Genomic DNA, 26,016 nt, shown 5'->3' on the forward strand with positions numbered 1-26,016 from the left:
ACTTATTTTAAACGGTAAAACTCTTTGTGCGATAATCATTTTAAAGGTCTCTTTAAGAAAAGAAAAACGGTATAAAATAAAAAGTCGGTTCGATAACTGTACCCAAAATGCCGGCGGGGTAAAGTTTGGGTTTTAAAAATTACTAAATTTAACGAGTTCAAATAATAAAATAAAATTAACCGATTTAAATAAAAATTTATTTTAAAAGTTAAATTTTAATTTAAAAAAATTAAAGTTATTATTTTTTTTTTTAATTGTCTTCGTTCCGATTTAAAGAGTACATAAAAAAAAAAATCTCACCTAATCGTGCCGATCAGCCGATCGTGGATGGTCTCTTACCAAAAATGAAGCTTACTTCCGTGTCGTGTAATATTCCACGTCGAGTGTCATTAATCGGTCGGTTTGTTATCCGACCGATCGTAATAAATTCTCATAAGAAACTAATTGATTTTGTCTTAATTTATCGCATTTGTAAGTCGATTTTGTTATTTACATCTTTTTTATAATTGTTTTTTACCGAACCGGTTTTTTCTTTTGCTATCGACATGTCACTTAGCGAATAAGAGAGGTCGTACTTTTAACGATGACGGGTTTTGGTGATAGTCAGGCCGTATAATGAAGTTTACGAATCGTTCAATCCGACGGTTAATAGTCGTAACCCTATTTCAAAAGGTCCGGTGTTAAAAATCATCAAAAGATTCGAAGAAACAGGGAGAATAATAATAGGGGAAAACCAGGGAGGCCTAAATCTGCAACAAATCGTTAGAAATTATGTAAGAATTCATTGAGAATCCTCATTCGTCCACTCGAATAGAAGCACGAGAACATAACATTAGCCAAAATTCAGCATTCGAACATCAAAAAGTGAAAATTTTAAACGCTTTAAAATTCGTCCGGTGCAAGAACTTAATGAAGATGACTGTCATCGTAGATTTGAGTCGTACAAAACTACGATGAACAATATTTCTGCAGATCCTAATTTATTAAACAATATAATTTTTACCGGTGAGGTTATATTTTTTTTTTAACTGCTATTTAAACCTCTATAATCGTGTGTGTGTGTGTGTGACTGACACGATTGGTCGATGCAATATATATACCTCCATCTCTTTGTAAAATTGTTTCATTCATTTACCGATTTGTGATCAGTGAACACGGTATTATTGTAAAATTAAAGACTATTAAGTGTAGTTTTTTCATCACCTTAAGCAACTAGGTAAGTTATTTTATGTAATATGACTAAGGTAATATTAAATGAAATAAAATAAATGACATAAATAATATAATTTAATATAATATAATTTAAAAAAAAATATATATACAAATAAATATGATTTTATAAATTTAAAAAAATCAATATATATCTTCTTCTTCTTCTGTTGCTGTCTGAAACACACAAAAAAAAAACAATTACCATTTTTAAAAAAACTAATGTTATGATATATGTTATTTTAATTTGTTTCAGATATTACAAAAAAATTGAAATGGTATCACCGGTAGTTATCCAAGCAATAAATAACAACGTCATCCGTCTTCGATGGGACCTGTCTGACTTTGAGGAGATGTATCTCCTTTCAACCCTTCTACGGTATCAGAAGAACATCCTGAACTGTTTGAAGGAAGAAGGCAGACGCTTTGATGGCAACATAAAATGGTAATTTAAAAAAACGTTAAATTGTACTGTTTTTATCTTTAAAAAAAAATAGTAGTCAATATGTACTAAAATTATTCTGTTTCTACAGGTACGTTGCAGCAAATGTTGAATTGATGAAGCGGACACATCTCGAAGACGGAGTAGAAACTACATATACCAATTTGTATTTGCATGGAAAAACTAGAACGGTGATAAATTTAGACGATAACACCGACGTTGTTGAAGAATCATGGATAGAATCAGTGGAGAAAATTATAGAGACACTGACCAAATTCATCAACAACGGCAGCGGATGGGTAATGAATAAAATAATTTATATTGATTTAAATATTATCCGTTACCGTCCGTTATATGGCGCCTCTAGTTCATTTATAAAAACACCAAAAAAACGTGTAAAAAGAGAGGCAATAGTTAATGTAAAAAATCCGCATGATGAAAAATGTTTCCTATGGTCCGTACTAGCATACCTGCATGACCAACCAGGACGTCACTATCGTCAGAGTTGGTATGCACGCTTTGAACATGAAATTAACATGAACGGGATATCATATCCAGTAAAGGTAAAAGACATTGATCGCATCGAGGTGTTGAACCCCACAATAAGCATCAATGTCTACGGCTATGAGGAAGATAACGATCGCGTGTACCCGGTGCGTGTTACCGAAAACCGCGATCGTACCCACTGCATACACCTATTGCTGCTTGCAGGGGAGACGAGAGATAAATTTCACTACTGCCTTATAAATACCAAACCTGGTATGAACGGGCTATCTCGTCTCCTTTCAGGTCTTACAAAACATCGGTGTAGCAGCCAATATTGCCCTTACTGTTTGCACCGTTTCAGTTCATCAGACCCACTTGTCGCTACACAAAACCTAAACCAACATTTGATCGAGTGTAAGCGACACGGTGCACAAAGGATAAGAGTACCCGATCCCGCTAAAGAAAAGGAATGTGTGATGAAGTTTAGGGACTACTCGTCCACACTACGCGTTCCGTATACGGTGTATGCAGACTTTGAATCATTCGTACATCCGATGGACACTGCCACCCCTAAACCCAACACTAGTTTTACCGATAAGGTAGCCCATCATCTTCCGTCCGGTTACGCCTATGTAATCGTCGACGAGGAAGGACAGATTTGTGAAGGTCCTGTAGTCTATCGAGCGAGAACCGATGGTGAAAATATCGTTGAAAAGATGCTGGATGAATTGCTCGGTCACGCCGATAGATTGCACAAAATTATGATTACCGAAAAACCGATGGTGATGACTCCCGAAGACACTGAAATATTTCAAAGGGCTACCGAGTGTTTTCTTTGTCATTGTGAGTTGACCGACAACCGTGTACGTCATCACTCGCATACCACAGGGCGGTTTCTCGGTGCATGTCATAACGAGTGCAATTTAAATTGTAAGCGCACCGAGCATATTCCAGTATTTTTTCATAACCTCCGCGGTTACGATAGCCATCATATAGTTCAAGCTCTGGGAAAATATAAGGACGATGTAAAAATAAACTGTATCGCCAACACGTCCGAGCGATTACAGTCACTGTCCGTCGGTCCGTTGAGGTTCTTGGACTCCTTACAATTTCTTTCGTCGTCGCTCGAAAAACTAGTGGAAAATCTAGTAAAAGATTGTCAGGACAAAGACACCGTATTTAAACGTCTCACAAACTGTTACCCGCTACCCGAGAAAAGAGATTGTTTAATCCGTAAAGGCGTTTACCCGTACGAGTACATGACCCATATAAACAAGTTTTTCGAAACCCAACTTCCACCGCAGATGGCATTTTACAGTACGCTAAGAAGAGAGAACATAACGGACGATGATTACGTCCACGCTCAAAACGTGTGGGAAACGTTTGACTGCAATACGTTAGGCGATTACCACGATCTTTATCTTCTTAGCGACGTATTATTGTTGGCAGACGTCTTTGAAAATTTCCGAAGTACGTCTATGCAATATTACGGTTTGGATCCCTGTCACTTTTACTCCACCCCCCATTTCACGTGGAATGCCATGTTAAAATTTACCCGACATAAATTGGAACTGTTGACCGACATAGATATGCATCTGTTTGTCGAAAAAGGAACACGAGGTGGTGTAGCCATGATTTCAAACAGGTACGCCAAGGCGAACAATCCCAACATTCCAGATCAGTATGACCCATCCGAACCCACATCCTGGGTTCAATATTACGATTGCAACAACCTTTACGGGACAGCCATGGTTGAGCCCTTGCCACACGCTAATTTTAGGTGGTTGAGTACTGAAGAGATTGACAATCTCGATATTAACAGCGTTTGCGATCGTGGTGAAAAGGGCTACATCTTAGAAGTGGATCTTGAGTATCCACAAGAATTGCACGATCGTCACAAGGATTACCCTCTTGCACCAGAACGATTAGTACCAACCGATGATATGCTGTCCCCCTATTTGAAGGACATAAAGAGATGTCCCGTAAAGAAATTATTGACTACATTGTACGACAAACAAAAATACGTTTTACATTACAGAAACCTAAAGTTGTACACTCGACTAGGACTGAAAGTGAAAAACATTCACAGAGTTCTGGAATTCTCCCAGTCGCCTTGGTTGAAACCGTACATCAACTTCAATACTGAAAAGCGTGCACAAGCACGAAAGTTTTGAAAAGGACTTTTTTAAGTTGATGAACAACGCGGTGTACGGCAAGTCCTTAGAAAACGTACGAAACAGAATAGACTTCCAACTGGTCACTAACGAACGTAAATTGGATAAGGTGATTGCAAAACCGAGAGTTAAGGCTTGGTACATCTATAACAAGGATGTCGTTGGGGTAAGTCTGAAGAAAACGGAGATATTTCTCAATCGTCCGATCTACATCGGATTTACCGTATTGGACATTAGCAAAATGATCATGTACGAATTCCACTATGACTACATGGTGGAAAAGTACGGTCATAATATAAATCTTCTAATGACCGATACGGACAGTCTGATGTATCATATCGTGACCGATAACGTTTACAACGATATTCTTCACGATATCGATCGGTTCGATACTTCAGATTACCCTCGCGATCACGCATGTTTTAGTAATATCAATAAGAAACAACTTGGTAAATTCAAAGACGAAATGAATGGAAAAGCTATTCGTGAATTTGTCGGACTTCGTGCTAAGATGTATAGCATTCTCGAATTCGACAAGAAGGAGAAGAATGTAGCAAAGGGTATTCCTAGAGTATCCATTGCAAAGGATCTTAGACACGATCTGTACAAAAAAAGTCTTTTTAATGATTCCGTTACGTATACAAGCGCGTACGGAATCATAAGCACTTTGCACAATATATTTTCCATTAACAAGTCAAAGAAATCACTTTCACCTTACGACGATAAACGTTACATATTAGAAAATAAAATCAAGACAGTTCCATACGGACATTACAGTATAAACAAAAAACGTAAACTCCCACCCAACAATGACGACAGCACTCCCCAAAAGAGACCAAGAACTGTAAACGAAGTGCTCATAGCCCACGGTCATGACTATTGTAGACCAAGAACCGTAAACGAAACCCTAATAGCCCACGACCATGACTATTGTTAATTTTTTTTATTATGCGGATATATATTGCCTTTCTTTAAAAAACTATTATGTATTATTATAACTAAAAAAAAATTAACTAAAAATAAATTATTGTATTATATTATGTGTTATTTTTTTTCTTAAGTAAAAAAACCCGACATACCTCCTCATTAAACTTCTGAGCATTAATACTTTAAATTCCATTGTGGTGTTTCTTGATAAAAAAAAATTAAAATAAATTTGGTTAATACTCTAGTATTGTTACGCCGAAATTCAATTAATAATCGATAGTAATCTTCTTTGAAGAAAACTGCTGCACCAGGTCGTGATTGTGACACCCTAAATAGAAAACGTAAATTTTCCAAGATTCTATTTGAAAAAAACAACCTTAATCTAGAATTATAATTTAATGTACTTACTAGTAGCACCATCCATCGCTGATGGAATCATCCTTCCACCAGTTGCGTACCGTTATATTAACAGTAGATCCATTTTGTAATTTAAACTCGTGATTAATATAATCCATTTTACTAAGATGTGTGGTCAAATGTAAACTAGCATACGTTATGTTTGAAACATAACCGAAAAGACTGTTCACATATGGACACACATCACTCAAATGTACTATATTTACCCCACGTAAAAATAAATATAAAATGGTATCTATTGGAAGATATTCGGTGAATAACCCGAAGAAATTATCTACTGTAACCCACAAACTAATACGCATATGGTGATCTTGTGAATTATGAAACATATGTTTCAAAAGTATCATCTCCTCTTTTGAGGGTTGTGATGTTATAGACTGTTTTAGTATCACCACCCACGACATGTAAACCAGAGATGATGCTGATGGCATTTTGAATAACTAACTCACTTGGTACTCGATTGTAAATGCTGTTTTAATTACTATACCCCCTCCACCCTATTCAATTCCCACCATACCCAATCAACACCTAATGTAAAAAAAATACATAATTTAAAAATATTACATACCTTTCAATTCCACAGTATGAAGATATTTCACGCCGACAGAGGGCACACCTTCCATCGTTTACGATCAGCATGCCTGCACACCCGTCGCAGTATCTATGGTTGCATCCTTCAACCTGAACAGATACCGGTTCTGATAAACAGACCGGGCATCTGTTTAAGTTGTCAACAACTGATCCAGCGACGGATTGCAGACTTTCTTGTTCCGTAAACGATACCGAAGATTGTGCTTCTGACGACGACGACGTTGAAGGTAATGACAGTATTGCTGATATTGTGCTTATGTGTGGTCGTCTTGGTAGAGACGCTGTAGGTAATGTTAGTATTGCTGGAGGTTGATGTCTTGGTGGAGACGCTGAAGGCGGTCGTCTTGGTGAAGACGCTGTTGGCAATGTTAGTATTGCTGGAGTGCGTCTAATTAGTGGTCGTCTTTGTTGAGGTGATGGTGGTGGAGACGCTGGTGACGGTAGCGGTGTTGACTGTTGAGATGATGGTGAAGGAGACGCTGGTGACGGTAGCGGTGTTAACTGTTCTTCCTCCATCTCTCTCATTATTCTAAAACACCTCCTTTTTATTCTGTTTGCAGAATTAACAATATCTAGACACGCGAAGTATACCTCTTCAGCGTCATCCAAAAAAAAAACAATTACCATTTTTAAAAAAACTAATGTTATGATATATGTTATTTTAATTTGTTTCAGATATTACAAAAAAATTGAAATGGTATCACCGGTAGTTATCCAAGCAATAAATAACAACGTCATCCGTCTTCGATGGGACCTGTCTGACTTTGAGGAGATGTATCTCCTTTCAACCCTTCTACGGTATCAGAAGAACATCCTGAACTGTTTGAAGGAAGAAGGCAGACGCTTTGATGGCAACATAAAATGGTAATTTAAAAAAACGTTAAATTGTACTGTTTTTATCTTTAAAAAAAAATAGTAGTCAATATGTACTAAAATTATTCTGTTTCTACAGGTACGTTGCAGCAAATGTTGAATTGATGAAGCGGACACATCTCGAAGACGGAGTAGAAACTACATATACCAATTTGTATTTGCATGGAAAAACTAGAACGGTGATAAATTTAGACGATAACACCGACGTTGTTGAAGAATCATGGATAGAATCAGTGGAGAAAATTATAGAGACACTGACCAAATTCATCAACAACGGCAGCGGATGGGTAATGAATAAAATAATTTATATTGATTTAAATATTATCCGTTACCGTCCGTTATATGGCGCCTCTAGTTCATTTATAAAAACACCAAAAAAACGTGTAAAAAGAGAGGCAATAGTTAATGTAAAAAATCCGCATGATGAAAAATGTTTCCTATGGTCCGTACTAGCATACCTGCATGACCAACCAGGACGTCACTATCGTCAGAGTTGGTATGCACGCTTTGAACATGAAATTAACATGAACGGGATATCATATCCAGTAAAGGTAAAAGACATTGATCGCATCGAGGTGTTGAACCCCACAATAAGCATCAATGTCTACGGCTATGAGGAAGATAACGATCGCGTGTACCCGGTGCGTGTTACCGAAAACCGCGATCGTACCCACTGCATACACCTATTGCTGCTTGCAGGGGAGACGAGAGATAAATTTCACTACTGCCTTATAAATACCAAACCTGGTATGAACGGGCTATCTCGTCTCCTTTCAGGTCTTACAAAACATCGGTGTAGCAGCCAATATTGCCCTTACTGTTTGCACCGTTTCAGTTCATCAGACCCACTTGTCGCTACACAAAACCTAAACCAACATTTGATCGAGTGTAAGCGACACGGTGCACAAAGGATAAGAGTACCCGATCCCGCTAAAGAAAAGGAATGTGTGATGAAGTTTAGGGACTACTCGTCCACACTACGCGTTCCGTATACGGTGTATGCAGACTTTGAATCATTCGTACATCCGATGGACACTGCCACCCCTAAACCCAACACTAGTTTTACCGATAAGGTAGCCCATCATCTTCCGTCCGGTTACGCCTATGTAATCGTCGACGAGGAAGGACAGATTTGTGAAGGTCCTGTAGTCTATCGAGCGAGAACCGATGGTGAAAATATCGTTGAAAAGATGCTGGATGAATTGCTCGGTCACGCCGATAGATTGCACAAAATTATGATTACCGAAAAACCGATGGTGATGACTCCCGAAGACACTGAAATATTTCAAAGGGCTACCGAGTGTTTTCTTTGTCATTGTGAGTTGACCGACAACCGTGTACGTCATCACTCGCATACCACAGGGCGGTTTCTCGGTGCATGTCATAACGAGTGCAATTTAAATTGTAAGCGCACCGAGCATATTCCAGTATTTTTTCATAACCTCCGCGGTTACGATAGCCATCATATAGTTCAAGCTCTGGGAAAATATAAGGACGATGTAAAAATAAACTGTATCGCCAACACGTCCGAGCGATTACAGTCACTGTCCGTCGGTCCGTTGAGGTTCTTGGACTCCTTACAATTTCTTTCGTCGTCGCTCGAAAAACTAGTGGAAAATCTAGTAAAAGATTGTCAGGACAAAGACACCGTATTTAAACGTCTCACAAACTGTTACCCGCTACCCGAGAAAAGAGATTGTTTAATCCGTAAAGGCGTTTACCCGTACGAGTACATGACCCATATAAACAAGTTTTTCGAAACCCAACTTCCACCGCAGATGGCATTTTACAGTACGCTAAGAAGAGAGAACATAACGGACGATGATTACGTCCACGCTCAAAACGTGTGGGAAACGTTTGACTGCAATACGTTAGGCGATTACCACGATCTTTATCTTCTTAGCGACGTATTATTGTTGGCAGACGTCTTTGAAAATTTCCGAAGTACGTCTATGCAATATTACGGTTTGGATCCCTGTCACTTTTACTCCACCCCCCATTTCACGTGGAATGCCATGTTAAAATTTACCCGACATAAATTGGAACTGTTGACCGACATAGATATGCATCTGTTTGTCGAAAAAGGAACACGAGGTGGTGTAGCCATGATTTCAAACAGGTACGCCAAGGCGAACAATCCCAACATTCCAGATCAGTATGACCCATCCGAACCCACATCCTGGGTTCAATATTACGATTGCAACAACCTTTACGGGACAGCCATGGTTGAGCCCTTGCCACACGCTAATTTTAGGTGGTTGAGTACTGAAGAGATTGACAATCTCGATATTAACAGCGTTTGCGATCGTGGTGAAAAGGGCTACATCTTAGAAGTGGATCTTGAGTATCCACAAGAATTGCACGATCGTCACAAGGATTACCCTCTTGCACCAGAACGATTAGTACCAACCGATGATATGCTGTCCCCCTATTTGAAGGACATAAAGAGATGTCCCGTAAAGAAATTATTGACTACATTGTACGACAAACAAAAATACGTTTTACATTACAGAAACCTAAAGTTGTACACTCGACTAGGACTGAAAGTGAAAAACATTCACAGAGTTCTGGAATTCTCCCAGTCGCCTTGGTTGAAACCGTACATCAACTTCAATACTGAAAAGCGTGCACAAGCACGAAACAGTTTTGAAAAGGACTTTTTTAAGTTGATGAACAACGCGGTGTACGGCAAGTCCTTAGAAAACGTACGAAACAGAATAGACTTCCAACTGGTCACTAACGAACGTAAATTGGATAAGGTGATTGCAAAACCGAGAGTTAAGGCTTGGTACATCTATAACAAGGATGTCGTTGGGGTAAGTCTGAAGAAAACGGAGATATTTCTCAATCGTCCGATCTACATCGGATTTACCGTATTGGACATTAGCAAAATGATCATGTACGAATTCCACTATGACTACATGGTGGAAAAGTACGGTCATAATATAAATCTTCTAATGACCGATACGGACAGTCTGATGTATCATATCGTGACCGATAACGTTTACAACGATATTCTTCACGATATCGATCGGTTCGATACTTCAGATTACCCTCGCGATCACGCATGTTTTAGTAATATCAATAAGAAACAACTTGGTAAATTCAAAGACGAAATGAATGGAAAAGCTATTCGTGAATTTGTCGGACTTCGTGCTAAGATGTATAGCATTCTCGAATTCGACAAGAAGGAGAAGAATGTAGCAAAGGGTATTCCTAGAGTATCCATTGCAAAGGATCTTAGACACGATCTGTACAAAAAAAGTCTTTTTAATGATTCCGTTACGTATACAAGCGCGTACGGAATCATAAGCACTTTGCACAATATATTTTCCATTAACAAGTCAAAGAAATCACTTTCACCTTACGACGATAAACGTTACATATTAGAAAATAAAATCAAGACAGTTCCATACGGACATTACAGTATAAACAAAAAACGTAAACTCCCACCCAACAATGACGACAGCACTCCCCAAAAGAGACCAAGAACTGTAAACGAAGTGCTCATAGCCCACGGTCATGACTATTGTAGACCAAGAACCGTAAACGAAACCCTAATAGCCCACGACCATGACTATTGTTAATTTTTTTTATTATGCGGATATATATTGCCTTTCTTTAAAAAACTATTATGTATTATTATAACTAAAAAAAAATTAACTAAAAATAAATTATTGTATTATATTATGTGTTATTTTTTTTCTTAAGTAAAAAAACCCGACATACCTCCTCATTAAACTTCTGAGCATTAATACTTTAAATTCCATTGTGGTGTTTCTTGATAAAAAAAAATTAAAATAAATTTGGTTAATACTCTAGTATTGTTACGCCGAAATTCAATTAATAATCGATAGTAATCTTCTTTGAAGAAAACTGCTGCACCAGGTCGTGATTGTGACACCCTAAATAGAAAACGTAAATTTTCCAAGATTCTATTTGAAAAAAACAACCTTAATCTAGAATTATAATTTAATGTACTTACTAGTAGCACCATCCATCGCTGATGGAATCATCCTTCCACCAGTTGCGTACCGTTATATTAACAGTAGATCCATTTTGTAATTTAAACTCGTGATTAATATAATCCATTTTACTAAGATGTGTGGTCAAATGTAAACTAGCATACGTTATGTTTGAAACATAACCGAAAAGACTGTTCACATATGGACACACATCACTCAAATGTACTATATTTACCCCACGTAAAAATAAATATAAAATGGTATCTATTGGAAGATATTCGGTGAATAACCCGAAGAAATTATCTACTGTAACCCACAAACTAATACGCATATGGTGATCTTGTGAATTATGAAACATATGTTTCAAAAGTATCATCTCCTCTTTTGAGGGTTGTGATGTTATAGACTGTTTTAGTATCACCACCCACGACATGTAAACCAGAGATGATGCTGATGGCATTTTGAATAACTAACTCACTTGGTACTCGATTGTAAATGCTGTTTTAATTACTATACCCCCTCCACCCTATTCAATCCCCACCATACCCAATCAACACCTAATGTAAAAAAAATACATAATTTAAAAATATTACATACCTTTCAATTCCACAGTATGAAGATATTTCACGCCGACAGAGGGCACACCTTCCATCGTTTACGATCAGCATGCCTGCACACCCGTCGCAGTATCTATGGTTGCATCCTTCAACCTGAACAGATACCGGTTCTGATAAACAGACCGGGCATCTGTTTAAGTTGTCAACAACTGATCCAGCGACGGATTGCAGACTTTCTTGTTCCGTAAACGATACCGAAGATTGTGCTTCTGACGACGACGACGTTGAAGGTAATGACAGTATTGCTGATATTGTGCTTATGTGTGGTCGTCTTGGTAGAGACGCTGTAGGTAATGTTAGTATTGCTGGAGGTTGATGTCTTGGTGGAGACGCTGAAGGCGGTCGTCTTGGTGAAGACGCTGTTGGCAATGTTAGTATTGCTGGAGTGCGTCTAATTAGTGGTCGTCTTTGTTGAGGTGATGGTGGTGGAGACGCTGGTGACGGTAGCGGTGTTGACTGTTGAGATGATGGTGAAGGAGACGCTGGTGACGGTAGCGGTGTTAACTGTTCTTCCTCCATCTCTCTCATTATTCTAAAACACCTCCTTTTTATTCTGTTTGCAGAATTAACAATATCTAGACACGCGAAGTATACCTCTTCAGCGTCATCCAAAAAAAAAACAATTACCATTTTTAAAAAAACTAATGTTATGATATATGTTATTTTAATTTGTTTCAGATATTACAAAAAAATTGAAATGGTATCACCGGTAGTTATCCAAGCAATAAATAACAACGTCATCCGTCTTCGATGGGACCTGTCTGACTTTGAGGAGATGTATCTCCTTTCAACCCTTCTACGGTATCAGAAGAACATCCTGAACTGTTTGAAGGAAGAAGGCAGACGCTTTGATGGCAACATAAAATGGTAATTTAAAAAAACGTTAAATTGTACTGTTTTTATCTTTAAAAAAAAATAGTAGTCAATATGTACTAAAATTATTCTGTTTCTACAGGTACGTTGCAGCAAATGTTGAATTGATGAAGCGGACACATCTCGAAGACGGAGTAGAAACTACATATACCAATTTGTATTTGCATGGAAAAACTAGAACGGTGATAAATTTAGACGATAACACCGACGTTGTTGAAGAATCATGGATAGAATCAGTGGAGAAAATTATAGAGACACTGACCAAATTCATCAACAACGGCAGCGGATGGGTAATGAATAAAATAATTTATATTGATTTAAATATTATCCGTTACCGTCCGTTATATGGCGCCTCTAGTTCATTTATAAAAACACCAAAAAAACGTGTAAAAAGAGAGGCAATAGTTAATGTAAAAAATCCGCATGATGAAAAATGTTTCCTATGGTCCGTACTAGCATACCTGCATGACCAACCAGGACGTCACTATCGTCAGAGTTGGTATGCACGCTTTGAACATGAAATTAACATGAACGGGATATCATATCCAGTAAAGGTAAAAGACATTGATCGCATCGAGGTGTTGAACCCCACAATAAGCATCAATGTCTACGGCTATGAGGAAGATAACGATCGCGTGTACCCGGTGCGTGTTACCGAAAACCGCGATCGTACCCACTGCATACACCTATTGCTGCTTGCAGGGGAGACGAGAGATAAATTTCACTACTGCCTTATAAATACCAAACCTGGTATGAACGGGCTATCTCGTCTCCTTTCAGGTCTTACAAAACATCGGTGTAGCAGCCAATATTGCCCTTACTGTTTGCACCGTTTCAGTTCATCAGACCCACTTGTCGCTACACAAAACCTAAACCAACATTTGATCGAGTGTAAGCGACACGGTGCACAAAGGATAAGAGTACCCGATCCCGCTAAAGAAAAGGAATGTGTGATGAAGTTTAGGGACTACTCGTCCACACTACGCGTTCCGTATACGGTGTATGCAGACTTTGAATCATTCGTACATCCGATGGACACTGCCACCCCTAAACCCAACACTAGTTTTACCGATAAGGTAGCCCATCATCTTCCGTCCGGTTACGCCTATGTAATCGTCGACGAGGAAGGACAGATTTGTGAAGGTCCTGTAGTCTATCGAGCGAGAACCGATGGTGAAAATATCGTTGAAAAGATGCTGGATGAATTGCTCGGTCACGCCGATAGATTGCACAAAATTATGATTACCGAAAAACCGATGGTGATGACTCCCGAAGACACTGAAATATTTCAAAGGGCTACCGAGTGTTTTCTTTGTCATTGTGAGTTGACCGACAACCGTGTACGTCATCACTCGCATACCACAGGGCGGTTTCTCGGTGCATGTCATAACGAGTGCAATTTAAATTGTAAGCGCACCGAGCATATTCCAGTATTTTTTCATAACCTCCGCGGTTACGATAGCCATCATATAGTTCAAGCTCTGGGAAAATATAAGGACGATGTAAAAATAAACTGTATCGCCAACACGTCCGAGCGATTACAGTCACTGTCCGTCGGTCCGTTGAGGTTCTTGGACTCCTTACAATTTCTTTCGTCGTCGCTCGAAAAACTAGTGGAAAATCTAGTAAAAGATTGTCAGGACAAAGACACCGTATTTAAACGTCTCACAAACTGTTACCCGCTACCCGAGAAAAGAGATTGTTTAATCCGTAAAGGCGTTTACCCGTACGAGTACATGACCCATATAAACAAGTTTTTCGAAACCCAACTTCCACCGCAGATGGCATTTTACAGTACGCTAAGAAGAGAGAACATAACGGACGATGATTACGTCCACGCTCAAAACGTGTGGGAAACGTTTGACTGCAATACGTTAGGCGATTACCACGATCTTTATCTTCTTAGCGACGTATTATTGTTGGCAGACGTCTTTGAAAATTTCCGAAGTACGTCTATGCAATATTACGGTTTGGATCCCTGTCACTTTTACTCCACCCCCCATTTCACGTGGAATGCCATGTTAAAATTTACCCGACATAAATTGGAACTGTTGACCGACATAGATATGCATCTGTTTGTCGAAAAAGGAACACGAGGTGGTGTAGCCATGATTTCAAACAGGTACGCCAAGGCGAACAATCCCAACATTCCAGATCAGTATGACCCATCCGAACCCACATCCTGGGTTCAATATTACGATTGCAACAACCTTTACGGGACAGCCATGGTTGAGCCCTTGCCACACGCTAATTTTAGGTGGTTGAGTACTGAAGAGATTGACAATCTCGATATTAACAGCGTTTGCGATCGTGGTGAAAAGGGCTACATCTTAGAAGTGGTTCTTGAGTATCCACAAGAATTGCACGATCGTCACAAGGATTACCCTCTTGCACCAGAACGATTAGTACCAACCGATGATATGCTGCCCCCCTATTTGAAGGACATAAAGAGATGTCCCGTAAAGAAATTATTGACTACATTGTACGACAAACAAAAATACGTTTTACATTACAGAAACCTAAAGTTGTACACTCGACTAGGACTGAAAGTGAAAAACATTCACAGAGTTCTGGAATTCTCCCAGTCGCCTTGGTTGAAACCGTACATCAACTTCAATACTGAAAAGCGTGCACAAGCACGAAACAGTTTTGAAAAGGACTTTTTTAAGTTGATGAACAACGCGGTGTACGGCAAGTCCTTAGAAAACGTACGAAACAGAATAGACTTCCAACTGGTCACTAACGAACGTAAATTGGATAAGGTGATTGCAAAACCGAGAGTTAAGGCTTGGTACATCTATAACAAGGATGTCGTTGGGGTAAGTCTGAAGAAAACGGAGATATTTCTCAATCGTCCGATCTACATCGGATTTACCGTATTGGACATTAGCAAAATGATCATGTACGAATTCCACTATGACTACATGGTGGAAAAGTACGGTCATAATATAAATCTTCTAATGACCGATACGGACAGTCTGATGTATCATATCGTGACCGATAACGTTTACAACGATATTCTTCACGATATCGATCGGTTCGATACTTCAGATTACCCTCGCGATCACGCATGTTTTAGTAATATCAATAAGAAACAACTTGGTAAATTCAAAGACGAAATGAATGGAAAAGCTATTCGTGAATTTGTCGGACTTCGTGCTAAGATGTATAGCATTCTCGAATTCGACAAGAAGGAGAAGAATGTAGCAAAGGGTATTCCTAGAGTATCCATTGCAAAGGATCTTAGACACGATCTGTACAAAAAAAGTCTTTTTAATGATTCCGTTACGTATACAAGCGCGTACGGAATCATAAGCACTTTGCACAATATATTTTCCATTAACAAGTCAAAGAAATCACTTTCACCTTACGACGATAAACGTTACATATTAGAAAATAAAATCAAGACAGTTCCATACGGACATTACAGTATAAACAAAAAACGTAAACTCCCACCCAACAATGACCACAGCACTCCCCAAAAGAGACCAAGAACTGTAAACGAAGTGCTCATAGCCCACGGTCATGACTATTGTAGACCAAGAACCGTAAACGAAACCCTAATAGCCCACGACCATGACTATTGTTAATTTTTTTTATTATGCGGATATAAATTGCCTTTCTTTAAAAAACTATTATGTATTATTATAACTAAAAAAAAATTAACTAAAAATAAATTATTGTATTATATTATGTGTTATTTTTTTTCTTAAGTAAAAAAACCCGACATACCTCCTCATTAAACTTCTGAGCATTAATACTTTAAATTCCATTGTGGTGTTTCTTGATAAAAAAAAATTAAAATAAATTTGGTTAATACTCTAGTATTGTTACGCCGAAATTCAATTAATAATCGATAGTAATCTTCTTTGAAGAAAACTGCTGCACCAGGTCGTGATTGTGACACCCTAAATAGAAAACGTAAATTTTCCAAGATTCTATTTGAAAAAAACAACCTTAATCTAGAATTATAATTTAATGTACTTACTAGTAGCACCATCCATCGCTGATGGAATCATCCTTCCACCAGTTGCGTACCGTTATATTAACAGTAGATCCATTTTGTAATTTAAACTCGTGATTAATATAATCCATTTTACTAAGATGTGTGGTCAAATGTAAACTAGCATACGTTATGTTTGAAACATAACCGAAAAGACTGTTCACATATGGACACACATCACTCAAATGTACTATATTTACCCCACGTAAAAATAAATATAAAATGGTATCTATTGGAAGATATTCGGTGAATAACCCGAAGAAATTATCTACTGTAACCCACAAACTAATACGCATATGGTGATCTTGTGAATTATGAAACATATGTTTCAAAAGTATCATCTCCTCTTTTGAGGGTTGTGATGTTATAGACTGTTTTAGTATCACCACCCACGACATGTAAACCAGAGATGATGCTGATGGCATTTTGAATAACTAACTCACTTGGTACTCGATTGTAAATGCTGTTTTAATTACTATACCCCCTCCACCCTATTCAATCCCCACCATACCCAATCAACACCTAATGTAAAAAAAATACATAATTTAAAAATATTACATACCTTTCAATTCCACAGTATGAAGATATTTCACGCCGACAGAGGGCACACCTTCCATCGTTTACGATCAGCATGCCTGCACACCCGTCGCAGTATCTATGGTTGCATCCTTCAACCTGAACAGATACCGGTTCTGATAAACAGACCGGGCATCTGTTTAAGTTGTCAACAACTGATCCAGCGACGGATTGCAGACTTTCTTGTTCCGTAAACGATACCGAAGATTGTGCTTCTGACGACGACGACGTTGAAGGTAATGACAGTATTGCTGATATTGTGCTTATGTGTGGTCGTCTTGGTAGAGACGCTGTAGGTAATGTTAGTATTGCTGGAGGTTGATGTCTTGGTGGAGACGCTGAAGGCGGTCGTCTTGGTGAAGACGCTGTTGGCAATGTTAGTATTGCTGGAGTGCGTCTAATTAGTGGTCGTCTTTGTTGAGGTGATGGTGGTGGAGACGCTGGTGACGGTAGCGGTGTTGACTGTTGAGATGATGGTGAAGGAGACGCTGGTGACGGTAGCGGTGTTAACTGTTCTTCCTCCATCTCTCTCATTATTCTAAAACACCTCCTTTTTATTCTGTTTGCAGAATTAACAATATCTAGACACGCGAAGTATACCTCTTCAGCGTCATCCAAAAAAAAAACAATTACCATTTTTAAAAAAACTAATGTTATGATATATGTTATTTTAATTTGTTTCAGATATTACAAAAAAATTGAAATGGTATCACCGGTAGTTATCCAAGCAATAAATAACAACGTCATCCGTCTTCGATGGGACCTGTCTGACTTTGAGGAGATGTATCTCCTTTCAACCCTTCTACGGTATCAGAAGAACATCCTGAACTGTTTGAAGGAAGAAGGCAGACGCTTTGATGGCAACATAAAATGGTAATTTAAAAAAACGTTAAATTGTACTGTTTTTATCTTTAAAAAAAAATAGTAGTCAATATGTACTAAAATTATTCTGTTTCTACAGGTACGTTGCAGCAAATGTTGAATTGATGAAGCGGACACATCTCGAAGACGGAGTAGAAACTACATATACCAATTTGTATTTGCATGGAAAAACTAGAACGGTGATAAATTTAGACGATAACACCGACGTTGTTGAAGAATCATGGATAGAATCAGTGGAGAAAATTATAGAGACACTGACCAAATTCATCAACAACGGCAGCGGATGGGTAATGAATAAAATAATTTATATTGATTTAAATATTATCCGTTACCGTCCGTTATATGGCGCCTCTAGTTCATTTATAAAAACACCAAAAAAACGTGTAAAAAGAGAGGCAATAGTTAATGTAAAAAATCCGCATGATGAAAAATGTTTCCTATGGTCCGTACTAGCATACCTGCATGACCAACCAGGACGTCACTATCGTCAGAGTTGGTATGCACGCTTTGAACATGAAATTAACATGAACGGGATATCATATCCAGTAAAGGTAAAAGACATTGATCGCATCGAGGTGTTGAACCCCACAATAAGCATCAATGTCTACGGCTATGAGGAAGATAACGATCGCGTGTACCCGGTGCGTGTTACCGAAAACCGCGATCGTACCCACTGCATACACCTATTGCTGCTTGCAGGGGAGACGAGAGATAAATTTCACTACTGCCTTATAAATACCAAACCTGGTATGAACGGGCTATCTCGTCTCCTTTCAGGTCTTACAAAACATCGGTGTAGCAGCCAATATTGCCCTTACTGTTTGCACCGTTTCAGTTCATCAGACCCACTTGTCGCTACACAAAACCTAAACCAACATTTGATCGAGTGTAAGCGACACGGTGCACAAAGGATAAGAGTACCCGATCCCGCTAAAGAAAAGGAATGTGTGATGAAGTTTAGGGACTACTCGTCCACACTACGCGTTCCGTATACGGTGTATGCAGACTTTGAATCATTCGTACATCCGATGGACACTGCCACCCCTAAACCCAACACTAGTTTTACCGATAAGGTAGCCCATCATCTTCCGTCCGGTTACGCCTATGTAATCGTCGACGAGGAAGGACAGATTTGTGAAGGTCCTGTAGTCTATCGAGCGAGAACCGATGGTGAAAATATCGTTGAAAAGATGCTGGATGAATTGCTCGGTCACGCCGATAGATTGCACAAAATTATGATTACCGAAAAACCGATGGTGATGACTCCCGAAGACACTGAAATATTTCAAAGGGCTACCGAGTGTTTTCTTTGTCATTGTGAGTTGACCGACAACCGTGTACGTCATCACTCGCATACCACAGGGCGGTTTCTCGGTGCATGTCATAACGAGTGCAATTTAAATTGTAAGCGCACCGAGCATATTCCAGTATTTTTTCATAACCTCCGCGGTTACGATAGCCATCATATAGTTCAAGCTCTGGGAAAATATAAGGACGATGTAAAAATAAACTGTATCGCCAACACGTCCGAGCGATTACAGTCACTGTCCGTCGGTCCGTTGAGGTTCTTGGACTCCTTACAATTTCTTTCGTCGTCGCTCGAAAAACTAGTGGAAAATCTAGTAAAAGATTGTCAGGACAAAGACACCGTATTTAAACGTCTCACAAACTGTTACCCGCTACCCGAGAAAAGAGATTGTTTAATCCGTAAAGGCGTTTACCCGTACGAGTACATGACCCATATAAACAAGTTTTTCGAAACCCAACTTCCACCGCAGATGGCATTTTACAGTACGCTAAGAAGAGAGAACATAACGGACGATGATTACGTCCACGCTCAAAACGTGTGGGAAACGTTTGACTGCAATACGTTAGGCGATTACCACGATCTTTATCTTCTTAGCGACGTATTATTGTTGGCAGACGTCTTTGAAAATTTCCGAAGTACGTCTATGCAATATTACGGTTTGGATCCCTGTCACTTTTACTCCACCCCCCATTTCACGTGGAATGCCATGTTAAAATTTACCCGACATAAATTGGAACTGTTGACCGACATAGATATGCATCTGTTTGTCGAAAAAGGAACACGAGGTGGTGTAGCCATGATTTCAAACAGGTACGCCAAGGCGAACAATCCCAACATTCCAGATCAGTATGACCCATCCGAACCCACATCCTGGGTTCAATATTACGATTGCAACAACCTTTACGGGACAGCCATGGTTGAGCCCTTGCCACACGCTAATTTTAGGTGGTTGAGTACTGAAGAGATTGACAATCTCGATATTAACAGCGTTTGCGATCGTGGTGAAAAGGGCTACATCTTAGAAGTGGATCTTGAGTATCCACAAGAATTGCACGATCGTCACAAGGATTACCCTCTTGCACCAGAACGATTAGTACCAACCGATGATATGCTGTCCCCCTATTTGAAGGACATAAAGAGATGTCCCGTAAAGAAATTATTGACTACATTGTACGACAAACAAAAATACGTTTTACATTACAGAAACCTAAAGTTGTACACTCGACTAGGACTGAAAGTGAAAAACATTCACAGAGTTCTGGAATTCTCCCAGTCGCCTTGGTTGAAACCGTACATCAACTTCAATACTGAAAAGCGTGCACAAGCACGAAACAGTTTTGAAAAGGACTTTTTTAAGTTGATGAACAACGCGGTGTACGGCAAGTCCTTAGAAAACGTACGAAACAGAATAGACTTCCAACTGGTCACTAACGAACGTAAATTGGATAAGGTGATTGCAAAACCGAGAGTTAAGGCTTGGTACATCTATAACAAGGATGTCGTTGGGGTAAGTCTGAAGAAAACGGAGATATTTCTCAATCGTCCGATCTACATCGGATTTACCGTATTGGACATTAGCAAAATGATCATGTACGAATTCCACTATGACTACATGGTGGAAAAGTACGGTCATAATATAAATCTTCTAATGACCGATACGGACAGTCTGATGTATCATATCGTGACCGATAACGTTTACAACGATATTCTTCACGATATCGATCGGTTCGATACTTCAGATTACCCTCGCGATCACGCATGTTTTAGTAATATCAATAAGAAACAACTTGGTAAATTCAAAGACGAAATGAATGGAAAAGCTATTCGTGAATTTGTCGGACTTCGTGCTAAGATGTATAGCATTCTCGAATTCGACAAGAAGGAGAAGAATGTAGCAAAGGGTATTCCTAGAGTATCCATTGCAAAGGATCTTAGACACGATCTGTACAAAAAAAGTCTTTTTAATGATTCCGTTACGTATACAAGCGCGTACGGAATCATAAGCACTTTGCACAATATATTTTCCATTAACAAGTCAAAGAAATCACTTTCACCTTACGACGATAAACGTTACATATTAGAAAATAAAATCAAGACAGTTCCATACGGACATTACAGTATAAACAAAAAACGTAAACTCCCACCCAACAATGACGACAGCACTCCCCAAAAGAGACCAAGAACTGTAAACGAAGTGCTCATAGCCCACGGTCATGACTATTGTAGACCAAGAACCGTAAACGAAACCCTAATAGCCCACGACCATGACTATTGTTAATTTTTTTTATTATGCGGATATATATTGCCTTTCTTTAAAAAACTATTATGTATTATTATAACTAAAAAAAAATTAACTAAAAATAAATTATTGTATTATATTATGTGTTATTTTTTTTCTTAAGTAAAAAAACCCGACATACCTCCTCATTAAACTTCTGAGCATTAATACTTTAAATTCCATTGTGGTGTTTCTTGATAAAAAAAAATTAAAATAAATTTGGTTAATACTCTAGTATTGTTACGCCGAAATTCAATTAATAATCGATAGTAATCTTCTTTGAAGAAAACTGCTGCACCAGGTCGTGATTGTGACACCCTAAATAGAAAACGTAAATTTTCCAAGATTCTATTTGAAAAAAACAACCTTAATCTAGAATTATAATTTAATGTACTTACTAGTAGCACCATCCATCGCTGATGGAATCATCCTTCCACCAGTTGCGTACCGTTATATTAACAGTAGATCCATTTTGTAATTTAAACTCGTGATTAATATAATCCATTTTACTAAGATGTGTGGTCAAATGTAAACTAGCATACGTTATGTTTGAAACATAACCGAAAAGACTGTTCACATATGGACACACATCACTCAAATGTACTATATTTACCCCACGTAAAAATAAATATAAAATGGTATCTATTGGAAGATATTCGGTGAATAACCCGAAGAAATTATCTACTGTAACCCACAAACTAATACGCATATGGTGATCTTGTGAATTATGAAACATATGTTTCAAAAGTATCATCTCCTCTTTTGAGGGTTGTGATGTTATAGACTGTTTTAGTATCACCACCCACGACATGTAAACCAGAGATGATGCTGATGGCATTTTGAATAACTAACTCACTTGGTACTCGATTGTAAATGCTGTTTTAATTACTATACCCCCTCCACCCTATTCAATCCCCACCATACCCAATCAACACCTAATGTAAAAAAAATACATAATTTAAAAATATTACATACCTTTCAATTCCACAGTATGAAGATATTTCACGCCGACAGAGGGCACACCTTCCATCGTTTACGATCAGCATGCCTGCACACCCGTCGCAGTATCTATGGTTGCATCCTTCAACCTGAACAGATACCGGTTCTGATAAACAGACCGGGCATCTGTTTAAGTTGTCAACAACTGATCCAGCGACGGATTGCAGACTTTCTTGTTCCGTAAACGATACCGAAGATTGTGCTTCTGACGACGACGACGTTGAAGGTAATGACAGTATTGCTGATATTGTGCTTATGTGTGGTCGTCTTGGTAGAGACGCTGTAGGTAATGTTAGTATTGCTGGAGGTTGATGTCTTGGTGGAGACGCTGAAGGCGGTCGTCTTGGTGAAGACGCTGTTGGCAATGTTAGTATTGCTGGAGTGCGTCTAATTAGTGGTCGTCTTTGTTGAGGTGATGGTGGTGGAGACGCTGGTGACGGTAGCGGTGTTGACTGTTCTTCCTCCATCTCTCTCATTATTCTAAAACACCTCCTTTTTATTCTGTTTGCAGAATTAACAATATCTAGACACGCGAAGTATACCTCTTCAGCGTCATCCAAAAAAAAAACAATTACCATTTTTAAAAAAACTAATGTTATGATATATGTTATTTTAATTTGTTTCAGATATTACAAAAAAATTGAAATGGTATCACCGGTAGTTATCCAAGCAATAAATAACAACGTCATCCGTCTTCGATGGGACCTGTCTGACTTTGAGGAGATGTATCTCCTTTCAACCCTTCTACGGTATCAGAAGAACATCCTGAACTGTTTGAAGGAAGAAGGCAGACGCTTTGATGGCAACATAAAATGGTAATTTAAAAAAACGTTAAATTGTACTGTTTTTATCTTTAAAAAAAAATAGTAGTCAATATGTACTAAAATTATTCTGTTTCTACAGGTACGTTGCAGCAAATGTTGAATTGATGAAGCGGACACATCTCGAAGACGGAGTAGAAACTACATATACCAATTTGTATTTGCATGGAAAAACTAGAACGGTGATAAATTTAGACGATAACACCGACGTTGTTGAAGAATCATGGATAGAATCAGTGGAGAAAATTATAGAGACACTGACCAAATTCATCAACAACGGCAGCGGATGGGTAATGAATAAAATAATTTATATTGATTTAAATATTATCCGTTACCGTCCGTTATATGGCGCCTCTAGTTCATTTATAAAAACACCAAAAAAACGTGTAAAAAGAGAGGCAATAGTTAATGTAAAAAATCCGCATGATGAAAAATGTTTCCTATGGTCCGTACTAGCATACCTGCATGACCAACCAGGACGTCACTATCGTCAGAGTTGGTATGCACGCTTTGAACATGAAATTAACATGAACGGGATATCATATCCAGTAAAGGTAAAAGACATTGATCGCATCGAGGTGTTGAACCCCACAATAAGCATCAATGTCTACGGCTATGAGGAAGATAACGATCGCGTGTACCCGGTGCGTGTTACCGAAAACCGCGATCGTACCCACTGCATACACCTATTGCTGCTTGCAGGGGAGACGAGAGATAAATTTCACTACTGCCTTATAAATACCAAACCTGGTATGAACGGGCTATCTCGTCTCCTTTCAGGTCTTACAAAACATCGGTGTAGCAGCCAATATTGCCCTTACTGTTTGCACCGTTTCAGTTCATCAGACCCACTTGTCGCTACACAAAACCTAAACCAACATTTGATCGAGTGTAAGCGACACGGTGCACAAAGGATAAGAGTACCCGATCCCGCTAAAGAAAAGGAATGTGTGATGAAGTTTAGGGACTACTCGTCCACACTACGCGTTCCGTATACGGTGTATGCAGACTTTGAATCATTCGTACATCCGATGGACACTGCCACCCCTAAACCCAACACTAGTTTTACCGATAAGGTAGCCCATCATCTTCCGTCCGGTTACGCCTATGTAATCGTCGACGAGGAAGGACAGATTTGTGAAGGTCCTGTAGTCTATCGAGCGAGAACCGATGGTGAAAATATCGTTGAAAAGATGCTGGATGAATTGCTCGGTCACGCCGATAGATTGCACAAAATTATGATTACCGAAAAACCGATGGTGATGACTCCCGAAGACACTGAAATATTTCAAAGGGCTACCGAGTGTTTTCTTTGTCATTGTGAGTTGACCGACAACCGTGTACGTCATCACTCGCATACCACAGGGCGGTTTCTCGGTGCATGTCATAACGAGTGCAATTTAAATTGTAAGCGCACCGAGCATATTCCAGTATTTTTTCATAACCTCCGCGGTTACGATAGCCATCATATAGTTCAAGCTCTGGGAAAATATAAGGACGATGTAAAAATAAACTGTATCGCCAACACGTCCGAGCGATTACAGTCACTGTCCGTCGGTCCGTTGAGGTTCTTGGACTCCTTACAATTTCTTTCGTCGTCGCTCGAAAAACTAGTGGAAAATCTAGTAAAAGATTGTCAGGACAAAGACACCGTATTTAAACGTCTCACAAACTGTTACCCGCTACCCGAGAAAAGAGATTGTTTAATCCGTAAAGGCGTTTACCCGTACGAGTACATGACCCATATAAACAAGTTTTTCGAAACCCAACTTCCACCGCAGATGGCATTTTACAGTACGCTAAGAAGAGAGAACATAACGGACGATGATTACGTCCACGCTCAAAACGTGTGGGAAACGTTTGACTGCAATACGTTAGGCGATTACCACGATCTTTATCTTCTTAGCGACGTATTATTGTTGGCAGACGTCTTTGAAAATTTCCGAAGTACGTCTATGCAATATTACGGTTTGGATCCCTGTCACTTTTACTCCACCCCCCATTTCACGTGGAATGCCATGTTAAAATTTACCCGACATAAATTGGAACTGTTGACCGACATAGATATGCATCTGTTTGTCGAAAAAGGAACACGAGGTGGTGTAGCCATGATTTCAAACAGGTACGCCAAGGCGAACAATCCCAACATTCCAGATCAGTATGACCCATCCGAACCCACATCCTGGGTTCAATATTACGATTGCAACAACCTTTACGGGACAGCCATGGTTGAGCCCTTGCCACACGCTAATTTTAGGTGGTTGAGTACTGAAGAGATTGACAATCTCGATATTAACAGCGTTTGCGATCGTGGTGAAAAGGGCTACATCTTAGAAGTGGATCTTGAGTATCCACAAGAATTGCACGATCGTCACAAGGATTACCCTCTTGCACCAGAACGATTAGTACCAACCGATGATATGCTGCCCCCCTATTTGAAGGACATAAAGAGATGTCCCGTAAAGAAATTATTGACTACATTGTACGACAAACAAAAATACGTTTTACATTACAGAAACCTAAAGTTGTACACTCGACTAGGACTGAAAGTGAAAAACATTCACAGAGTTCTGG

The 26,016-nt window shown here is 39.0% G+C and overlaps 2 protein-coding genes across 7 annotated transcripts in view; both read right to left on the reverse strand.

Moving 5' to 3' along the window:
* The window catches only part of LOC142333915 (uncharacterized), a 104,871-nt gene that overhangs the window by 30,925 nt on the left and 47,930 nt on the right, over window positions 1–26,016 (reverse strand). The gene's annotated exons all lie outside the window — the stretch shown is intronic.
* LOC142333826 (uncharacterized) lies at window positions 1,281–23,087 on the reverse strand. Of its 3 annotated transcripts, XM_075381370.1 has the most exons (4): window positions 11,682–11,883; window positions 6,224–6,839; window positions 5,391–5,566; window positions 1,281–1,386 (listed from the first exon to the last, which is right to left on the reverse strand). In XM_075381370.1, the coding sequence occupies exons 1-3, from the start codon at window positions 11,734–11,736 to the stop codon at window positions 5,413–5,415; spliced, it is 825 nt and encodes a 274-aa protein (XP_075237485.1). In that variant the 5' UTR covers window positions 11,737–11,883; the 3' UTR covers window positions 1,281–1,386; window positions 5,391–5,412. The 3 variants fall into 3 exon arrangements, with proteins under 3 accessions (XP_075237485.1, XP_075237488.1, XP_075237486.1); XM_075381373.1 differs by lacking the exons at window positions 1,281–1,386; window positions 5,391–5,566; window positions 6,224–6,839 and adding exons at window positions 10,855–11,024; window positions 17,140–17,341 and having other exon boundaries at window positions 11,682–12,297; XM_075381371.1 differs by lacking the exons at window positions 1,281–1,386; window positions 5,391–5,566; window positions 6,224–6,839; window positions 11,682–11,883 and adding exons at window positions 16,313–16,482; window positions 17,140–17,755; window positions 22,598–23,087.

The sequence above is a fragment of the Lycorma delicatula genome, chromosome 13 (genome assembly GCF_047948215.1).
Source record: "Lycorma delicatula isolate Av1 chromosome 13, ASM4794821v1, whole genome shotgun sequence".
In the NCBI taxonomy this organism is placed as follows: domain Eukaryota; kingdom Metazoa; phylum Arthropoda; class Insecta; order Hemiptera; family Fulgoridae; genus Lycorma; species Lycorma delicatula.